General features: G+C 35.3%; 1 protein-coding gene across 1 annotated transcript; it reads left to right on the forward strand.

Annotated features, from left to right (window-relative positions):
* The first annotated feature begins 8,399 nt into the window (after positions 1 to 8,399).
* Positions 8,400 to 9,519, forward strand: LOC124542675. Its single transcript, XM_047120601.1, has one exon. It carries the CDS (start codon positions 8,497 to 8,499, stop codon positions 9,265 to 9,267), a length of 771 nt encoding a protein of 256 aa, XP_046976557.1. The 5' UTR covers positions 8,400 to 8,496; the 3' UTR covers positions 9,268 to 9,519.
* The last annotated feature ends 1,471 nt before the right edge of the window (positions 9,520 to 10,990 follow it).

A 10,990-nucleotide genomic window follows, 5' to 3' on the forward strand; every position in this document is an offset into this window, starting at 1 on the left:
ACGAGTAAAAGTCCTGTGGCTAAAATTCCTGTTGCTCGAACGAAAAGGGTAATCAAGAAATAGTTTTCGATGTAAATATACAGGACTAGTTTTCGTAATACCCTTTTTTCAACTATTTTTAGCGTAAAGTACCCTTTTTTTTATTTTTTATTATGTATTTTGTATTATCTTTTTTATTATTCACGCAAGTCAAATGTAGATTATGACAACCTGCACTACAATGACAATGACAATTGACAGTTATGATTTGGATGCAAGTAATTTTGCACACTTCGTAGTAGATATAAAGATAGATAATTATAGAACTTTACTTTTTTACTTTTTTTTCTTTTTTTGTATAACTGTAGAATAATTTTAATTATAGTAATGTTCCATTTATGTCTTGTTAATTTAATTTTTTTTTTTTTTTACTTTAGTCTTAATTATTGTTTTAAGTGTTTTTAAAAAAAAATTTTTTTTTTTTGTTTTTCTCTTACTGTAAATTGATTCTTCAAGTAGCTGGTGGGCTTATGGACTTAGTATTGTAATTGTATATATATATATATATATATATATATATATATATATATATATATATATATATATATATATATATATATATATATATATATATATATATATCTATATTTATTTTATTTATTAACTTAAATATTTACATATACATAAATTTTAATATATCTGTATACATACATAATTGATAGTATTTTTAATATTATGATTAATGATGACAACGACGACACATTTTTTTCTATGTCTTCTTCTTCCCATGGATTGAATAGTGACGACAGTCTTCTTAGTATTCCTACTTTAAGCGAAACCCTCGATTCTCACTTCTCAGACGTACTGAAAAATTTTAACATCGTACATATTAACGCCCAGAGTATTCCTGCACATTATCCCGACTTAGTATCGTCCTTTGAAAATAAGAACATACATGCAATCTTAGTGTCAGAATCATGGTTGAAGCCTTGCTTACCTTCTACCTCATACGCCCTTCCAGGTTTTCACCTCGTACGAAACGATCGTATTGGACGCACTGGAGGTGGTGTAGCAATATATCTCCGCTCGCACCTACCATTTAATATTATTGACCAGTCGCAGTGTCAAGCTAATCCCCATGCTGAGCACCTTTTGATAGAAGTAGTTTTCGCTCATACTAAAGTTTTGCTAGGTCTAGGTCTTGTCCGAATTAAGCATCTTCCTGCTCCTTGGCTTACAGATGACGTAAAATCCTTGCAAAATAAAAAGAACGCCGCTAAAGCTAAATATAAGTGTAATGCGAGCGACGTAAATCTGGAAAAATATAAGAAAGCTAGAAATCACTGCAACAGGATTTGTAGAGACGAACAACGACGCCACATTCATAAATCTATTTTAGAGGAAGATGACACAAGTAAAGTCTGGAAATTCCTTAAATCACTTGGAGTTGGGAAAGCTAGTCAAGAAAATTACTCTCAATACTGTGACCTCGATCAGCTTAATCAGCATTTCTCACCCTCGGCTGTTATAGATGGAGCCACGAAATTAAGTACAATAAATCAAATTCTTGCTTCATCCACTCCAGATTTCTCTCCTTTTGTTTTTAGTCTAATTACTGAAAGTGATGTTAAGAGAAACATCTTAAGTATCAACTCTAATGCTGATGGTTCTGACTGCATTAGTCGCAAGATGATCATTCCTATCCTTGACCTTTTGACACCTATAATCACGTCCATTCTTAATCACTCTATAACCACGGGTAAATTTCCCTCTGCATGGAAAGATGCTCAAGTGATTCCTATACCTAAAAAACCCAACCCTTCCTGTGTTACTGATTATCGTCCAATATCTATTCTCCCTTTCCTCTCTAAAGTCCTAGAGCGACTGGTACATCAACAGTTAAGCTTATACCTTTCCAAAAATAATCTTTTAAATCCTTTCCAATCCGGCTTTCGTCATGGTCACAGCACGACTACTGCATTAGTCAAAATTACCGATGACATTCGTTTTGGTATGGATAAGCAGCGGGTGACTGTGTTGACATTGTTGGACTTCAGCAATGCGTTTAACAGTGTTGACTATGATATTTTGCTGGCTTTCTTAAGGTCTCTTAACATATCTCCTAAAGTAATTGACTGGTTTCATTGTTACTTGGACGGGCGTCGGCAACGTATACGTGTAAACGATAATTATTCCAACTGGTGTGTACTAAATGCTGGCGTCCCCCAAGGTGGCGTGTTGTCCCCTCTTTTATTTTCAATATTTATTAACTCCATAACTAAACATCTATATATAATTTTTAATATTCTTTTGTATAAAAATTATATAATAATATAATCTTTATACAAAAGAATATTAAAAATTATTCTATCAATGCTGATGTACATACTATTAATACAAGAAATAAGAATAAACTTGTAACCCCCAGTTTCCGTTTGCATACGGTAAATAGAACGTTTTTGGGCAATGGTATACGCATATATAATAAGATACCGGAAAATATAATCAATTTACCATTTTCAAAATTTAAAAATATTATTAAGACTAAATTAATAAATAAATCATACTATTCATTAAAAGAGAGTACTTTTTAGAAAGAAACGCCTGGAGTTAGGCTCGGGTTCCATCATAGGACGCTAATTACTGTCAATAACAGCATTGTAAATGTGTTTATTTGAAAAGAGCAACTATGCGAGTTTCTTGCCGTTTCTTCTCGCTAGAAGCTGCTTTCCGAAACGGTGGTAGTATTTGATTATTGACGATTCAAAAACGCTTCATTATGAAGTTTACTTGAATAAAATTGATTTGATTTGATTTGATTTGATTTGATTTGATTTGATTCTATCTTCTCTCTACCACCTGTATGCTGATGATCTTCAGCTATACCTAACGTCGCATGTAAATGACTTACCAAACTCAATAAGCATAATCAACAATGACTTAGCACACATTTCTCATTGGAGTAAAACCCATGGTCTAACAGTTAATCCAACTAAGTCGCAGGCCATTATAATTGGTAGTCAAAAGTTATTACCGAAAATTGATTGGAATAATCTACCACCTGTGAAATTTGATGGAGTTCTTATTCCTTTTGAAGACAAGGTCAAAAACTTGGGCATAATCTTTGATAAAACGTTATCATGGATTCCGCAGGTTACCGAAGTGAGTAGAAAGATGTTTTCGGCGATTGGTTCTCTGCGTAGGTTACAAAACTTTTTGCCCATACCTACCAAAATTACGTTAGCACAAACTCTCCTATTACCAATCTTAGATTATGCCGACGTATGTTATCTCGATTTAAACGAGGAGCAACTAAATAAACTTGAGCGCATTCAAAATCTCTGTATACGGTTCATATTTGGGCTTCGCAAATATGACCATGTTTCTGAATTTCGCAAAAAGCTCAAGTGGCTTCCAGTCCGCCTTCGCAGGAATACTCGTATTCTATCATTTCTTTACTGTATCCTATTCAATCCAAAAGTTCCTCTTTATTTAAAAGAGAGATTTAAGTTCCTTGGCGCTTCTCATTGTCGCTCTCTGCGCTCCGAGGATAATTTAATTTTGAGTATCCCTTCTCACTCTTCAACTTGTTACTCAAAATCTTTTACAATTAACGCAGCACGCTTATGGAACTCCTTGCCCTTAGCGGTACGTCGAGCTAAATCCCTTGAAATATTTAAACGTCGCATTTTCGAATATTATATTGATACTTGAAATCGTATTTTTCATCCCTTACCTTTCTCCTCCTCCAATCCTCATTTATTTTAAAATTGTGTGTATGTTTTTCTTACTAGTTATGTGTGTATTTTCTCATTATATATGTATGTATTATTTTTACTACTTTATTATGTTTGTATTATAGTACACCTCCACCCTAAATTTATTTATTTATTATAATGTCCTATGCCAACCGGTTGCCTGGAAGAGATCGCTCTTCTAGCGATAAGGCCGCCGATTGTATACTGTATAACATTGTTTTTTTTTTTTCTGTTTTAAAATTTTATGTACTTTGCTTGGTGTACAATAAAGTATATTTCATTCATTCATCCCTCGAACCAGGTGTTTGAATCGCGGAAATATTTGCAGGGCTAGAGGTTTCCATCACTTTGTCGCCCATAGCAGCTAATTTTTAGAGGTCTTTAACTTCACTTACAGCTGAGACAGCTCGAACCGAAGCAGGAAGATGACCTTGCCATATGATGAGAAGCGTATCGTCCGGTATTTTTCCACGCGCTACATCTCTCATGCGACGCAAAAGCTGTGAAGGCTTTTGATCGCCTAGATCCATACCGCTAATTAATTTTTGAAATTTGCTGGTTTCGGATTCCTCATACACTGCCAACAATCGGGTTTTCAAAGTTTCGAATTTATTTGTCTCCGGTGGACTCAAAAGGATATCACTAACTTGCTGAATGACATTTTGCTTAATTTAGTGACGATGAGGTTAAACTTCGTGTCGTCACTCAGTTTTTGTGGTCTTAAAATTGCGTCACACTGCACAAACCACAGCCTTGGCTGATCGTGCCAAAAATCCGGTATCCTTGACGAGACCGTCACTGAGGCAAACTCCACAGCGTCGTTCTGAGATGCTGAATGAGTTGCACATTTGCTCTGCTGCGCGTCGGGGATACCATTTTTGCTTTCTTGCGAGTCAGTACTTAGAAGCAGCCGGAATCTTTAAAAAATCACGTCGTTCTCTGGATAAAGTCGGCCTTCGAGCTTAGAGTGTAACTTCGTTCTTTCTTGCGTCGAGCCTCAGATCACGTCGGGGTCACCACTTTAGCGTGTAGGCTATCTTGAGATACTGAGGCATATAATATTCAGAGACGGATCCAGGTATGAGGCTAGCCAATACTCAAAGACCGAAGGAATAATATATTTTTATTTACGACATGTCACAATTTGAGTACCCTGTACTGACCGACTGATTAATGTATTATAATAATCTAACAATAAATTGTTATGATTTCGTCATGCCAAATATGGAGTACAACTAAAAAGGCGATATGCTGACGGCACAGTGTTTTTCCACTATATCGTCGGCAGGTTACACAGTTTCTTACAACCCGTCGAGCAAGGTTTCTACCGTTAATTGGCCAGATATACTCCCTAACAGAATATAGCAGAAGCTGAGGGCCGGCATGCATATTTGCAATATGTTCAAATTGAAAAATTAATTTTGTAAGATAGTGTGATGAATTCAAAATGATTTGATGTTTTTTGCTGTAATCGTAATCTGAACAATTAATTCTTCCCCCTACGCGCATAACTTGTTGGTTGTCTAAGAAAGGCTTTAATGAAATTAAAGTACTTTTGCAATTAATAGATTGATTTTTTATTAATAATTTAACTTCGTTGGGAAAAGATTGTGCTTGAGACATTTTACATATAAAATAAAATGATTTATTTAGTTCATCGACTGTTATATGACCTATTAGCTTAGATTGTGGATATTTAAAATTATTAATAGCTCTCAAAATATATGCTACGGTTCTCTTTAGTCTGCGAAGAGTCGAAAAGTTTTCTATATTAATTGCAGGTGTATCTAAATTGATTGAAAGCGTTTTTATTTCAGGCAAATTGTTGAGTGTGAATTGAGATGGCAACGTAGGCCACGTTGACTCATGCTTTAGTAAAAAGATAGGGCCTGACCACCACAACTGCGAACCTTTAAGAATCTCAGCGCAAGTACCGCGAGAGATAAGGTCGGCTGGGTTGACATCGGTTGGTACATATCGCCAATAAGATGAAGTAGTCAACTCGGTAATCTCGACAATCCTGTTTGCAACAAATATTTTTAAATTGCTAGGGCTAGCGTGTAGCCATCCTAAAACTACGCTAGAATCACACCAGTGAAAATTGCGAGTTATGGCAAGGACTCAACAACCGTCCTATAAAGACGAGAAGCGAGTAGAGCTCCACATAACTCGAGCCGTGGAATTGTCTTTGGCTTGACTGGCGCTACCTTTGATTTAGCACACAGCAGTTGCACGGAAACTTGGCCTTGAGAGTTGGTGGATCTAACGTATAGACACGCTCCATAGGCAGCTTTAGAAGCATCACAAAAGGTATGTAGTTCAACTGAACAAGGATTGTCACATAATATTAATCGTGGAATTTTAATAGAAGAGAGAAGAGGGAAATTGATTTTAATTTTATTCCACTCCCTTTTGAGTGTATCAGGTTGTTCATCCCAGTCCAACTTCTTGATCCAAAGTTGTTGTATGAGTAATTTGGGTTGAAGCGTACAGGGAGTTAATAGACCCAACGGATCGAAAATTTTGAAAGAAGTTGACAAAATGACTCGTTTTGTAATATTGGTATTACTGTTGGAAGGAATATTGACCGTAAAATGTAAATCATCGGTAGCTGGACTCCATCCAAGGCCTAAAGCACTTGATGATTCACTCAAGCTTAAATTGTCTTGTAAATTTATTTGTGAAGATTGAAAAATTTCAGGGACATTGGATCTAAATTTTCGTAACTTAAAACAACCGGACTGAAGAGTAGAGGAAACAGAATTTAGAATATGGAGCAGCTCTTGCTTAGAGTCCGCCCCGGTGATGAGATCATCACAATAGAGGTCATTCTGAATAATGGTTCTGATACTATCATCAGAGGACTCTTCTCCTAGTTGCCAAAAGCAACGAGTTGTTAAATAGCTGGCACTAGCAAACCCATACGTCACTGTATTTAATCGAAAGGTTTTAATGGATTTATGCTCTTCATCACGCCATAGAATTAGCTGAAGATTCCTATCATCTTCGTGTAGCAGTACCTGACGATACATTTTTTCGATATCGCCGGTAAGAACAAACTTATGTTGGCGGAATCTAAGCAATATTGCATAAAGAAAGTCTTGAATGGTGGGGCCAACCATTTGTATGTCGTTGATAGAGTAGCCTGATGAGGTCCGAGCTGAGCCATCAAAAACAACCCTACACTTTGTGGACTCACTCTGTTCCCTAAGTACAGCATGATGGCACAAATAATATGATGGTTCTGGTCTAATTATTTGAGACTCAGAACAGTGACCTAAGTTGATGTACTCACTAATGAATTGACAATATATCTTTTTTAATTCAGGTTGTTTTCGAAACCGTTTTTCTAATTTTAAAAATCGTTGTTTCGCTAAGTTGTAAGAGTCGCTAAGCAGTCTGAAGAGGAAAATAGAGGAAGTTTCACAACGAAACGACCTGACTCTAGGCGTGTAGTGTTAGCAATAAAGTGTTGTTCACAAGCTTTCTCGGTTTCACTGAGCAATGAAGAGCGCTTGGGTAGCTCTTCCAGCTCCCAAAACCTGGCTATTTGCCTTTCCAAGTTTATTGAACTAGAGTGAGAAGTTAAAAAATTGCATCTTATTAACTTAGGGTTTGAGTTTAAAATAATAGGACCGGAAATAACCCAGCCAAACTGCGAACTCCTAAGAAATGGCTTATTGTGACCGAGAGATGTTTGTTTGTTCCCTATAATCTCCCAAAAAATATCTGCACCTATTAACATATTAACAGGCCTAGCATCATGAAAGCTGGGATCAGCAAGCTTTATATTTATTGGTATATTGAACTGCTTGAGATCGATACTAGATTTTGGAAGATTACCAGTTAGTTCGGGTAAAACTGAACACGCCAACGTTACGCTAAAATTGTTCACCCTGGACTTCAATTGAAGCACGCAACGCTCGTTTGTATAGTGACATGTTGAGTTACCTATGCCGATTATTTTTGTGGTATTTGTACGTTTAATTTGCAACGCCTTGAGTTCCGCCATTATAAATAAGATAAACGTTTAAAAAATATAATTCAAATGCAAAAAATAAAAATATAAAATATGTAACTATTAAACGATAAATTCCCCTTATTATTTTACACGTGTTGCGATGCGTTTTAAACATAAATAAAAATTTTAACAAAAAAAAAAACCGACTTCAAATATATATGTTTTGTTTGAAGTCGGTTTTTCTTTTTGTTAAAATTTTTATTTATTTTTTGATTTTAAGTGAAGCTGATGTTGACTAACTATTTTTTCTGAATATGGATAGATTAAGAGTTCCGTTTATATGAGTCAGAAACTACTTCGAGGACAATTTCAAAGGAAACTTGCGAATAAAGCAAAAATAGACTTTCGAAAATGCGGCTTTAATACGTCATGCGGCATAAACTACAAGGATCCCTCGAAAGAGCTGTAATCGAACTTAGCAAAAAGACTTTGAAAAAGAGCTAATATATGTCGTACATCATATGACATCACATCACATACACAAAATTTGATTAAAGTAGTAATAGTTTTTTTTTTCGGGTAGGTGTCCCCGTACCCGTGTACCCGTTTTTATTTGAGCTCTTATAAATTTTATTAATATAAATTGGATGAATAATAATTCACAAGTAGAAATGTGCTAAGTTTGTTTCCTACCTGCCAGCTAATCTCCATAGCACTGATATAGCCACTAAAACCGAGAACATTGAGCATATATTTAAATATATATTATAAATATATTTATAAATTAGTAACTGCACTATGGAGTCCATCAAACACTCAATTCAGGACCTGACCGAACACTTTAATACACGAATGGCTGAATTTCAAAAATCTCTTCAGAGTCCTATCCCGGCTATGAGTCCAAACTCCAACATTGCAGCCCAATTTAATGCCTTCAGAATCTTTGTTCTGTCTGCATTGGAAGGTCTTCAGATGCAAGTGGAACTCCTATCGAAGCAATACAACCAGCTGGAGATGCGAAGCAGAAGGAAGATGCTTCTCTTGCATGGAGTTTCCGAGGATAAAAAAGAGAATTTGCCATTGGTAGTGTCAAATGTTGTGTCAGGACATCTTAAGGTACCAGAATTCACGATAGACAAGCTCAGTCGTTGTCAGCGATTAGGTCACTCTTCCAGAGATAAGCCTCGACGTATTCTTGTAAAATTCCGTGACGTAATGCTTCGAAATAAAATCTGGTACTCGAAAACGTCTCTTAAAAATACTGGTGTGACTCTGTCGGAGTTCCTTACTAAAGAGAGGCATGATCTGTTTATGGCAGCAAGACAGAAGTACGGAGTTTCTAAATGCTGGACGAAGGATGGTGTTATTGTCGTTACCGGGTCAGACGGTAAACGACACCGGATTGTCACAACAGCAGAGGTCAACGCAATCAATCGCACACCGAATGACATTCCCTTGGCAACTAACTCTGCTGCTGTAGCTGCTGCTGGAACCAGTTCCACCGATTCAAATCCAAAATCTGCCAATTCAACTCTGGCCATACGAAGCAAGAGAACCATTAAAAAGTAAGCTATAGTATTGTTAGACCGCGTTTTCGTCCTCGATCCTTCAATTTGTTTTTACTATTCATTAGCATAAGTTGTTTAGTTATTCTATTTTAGTTTCATTACTTTGATCATATTACTATAATTATATTTCGGATTCCGTTTAGTATTAACTTGTATTTGTAAACATGTCGGTATAATTTTATAACTGAAGGTATAATGTTAATGTCATCAATCTGACGTTTGATTTGCGTTTAGTAATTGGTTTTGGACTATTGCAGTTTGTCATATAGCATTGCATTATTTAACATTCTTTCTTTTTTTTTTAAATAATATCTACTTAGCATTATTTTATTAAGTACTGTTTTATTATTTTTTTTTCTTTCTTTTTATAACATTTACTATTAGGATTTAAATCGTGTTTTGTGTTTTATTGGTTACGTTGTGTTGCCTTTACAAAATTATTTATTATGTTACTTAAATTATTATTACTTCTCTATTTCTTAATTTCATATCCGATGTGATGTGATAATGTTCATAATAATATTAGGTATATTTGTTTTACTTTTTCTTTTTTTTTTTTTGTAATTTCTTACTCACAAATTGCTGGCGGGAACTTAATATTAGTAGTTTGATTTATTTGGTATTTTAGTATTATTATAATTATTTTTTCTATTATATATATTATTTTAATTAATACATATATATTTATATACATCAATTATTTATTTATATGAATAGTATGATTTCAAACCTTTACAGCGTAAGCGATTTGAATGATAATAGTACCTACTATAGCGACTCAGTATTATCAAGTGATGATAGTTTTCATAGTGCTTCTCTTCCTCTAAATTCTCTTTTAGAATCAAATCTCTCCGGTTTTTCTAGAAACTTTAATGTAGTGCATATAAATGCGCAGAGTATTCCTTCACATTACTCTGATTTCCTGTCTTCCTTCGATAGTCAAAATATTCATGCCATTCTTGTATCCGAATCTTTTTTGAAACCAAGCTTACCCTCAACTTCTTACTGTTTGCCTGGCTACCACCTGATCCGGAATGACCGCATAGGTAAAGGTGGCGGTGGTGTAGCTATATATCTCCGCAGCCACATCCCTTTTACAATTTTAAATAAATCTCCTTCACAATACTCTGAGTCATCGGAACATATATTTATTGAGGTCTTATTCGGACATATCAAACTACTACTGGGCGTATTTTACAGTCCGTCACTCAATATTAATTATTTTAATGATTTTGAAAATTTATTAGAGCAATTTAGTACATCCGTTGATCACACGATAATTATGGGCGACTTCAACACCTGCCTACTTAAGGATGACCAACGTGCCCGACGCTTAAAGTATATAGTTGATAGCTGCAACCTTAATGTACTCCCAACGAATGCAACTCATTTCTTTCCGAATTGTTCTCCCTCGCTGTTGGACTTAATGATTGTTTCCTCTCTTAATCATGTTGACACTCATGGTCAGTTCCCCGCTGAAGCTTTTTCTTACCATGACTTAGTTTATTTATCCTATAAAATTCGGCCTCCGCGGGCAAAACCAACAATAGTGATGCGGCGTAATTTCCAAAAGATCAATAACACCAATTTTATGAGTGATTTGAACAATATTGACTGGACTGTTATCTATAATGCCAGCTCAATTGACGAAAAAATGAGTATTTTTAATTCTTTGTTAACTGATTTATTAGATAAACATGCTCCGTTGAGACCTATAAAGCTTA

The sequence above is a fragment of the Vanessa cardui genome, chromosome W, assembly GCF_905220365.1.
Source record: "Vanessa cardui chromosome W, ilVanCard2.1, whole genome shotgun sequence".
NCBI lineage: Eukaryota > Metazoa > Arthropoda > Insecta > Lepidoptera > Nymphalidae > Vanessa > Vanessa cardui.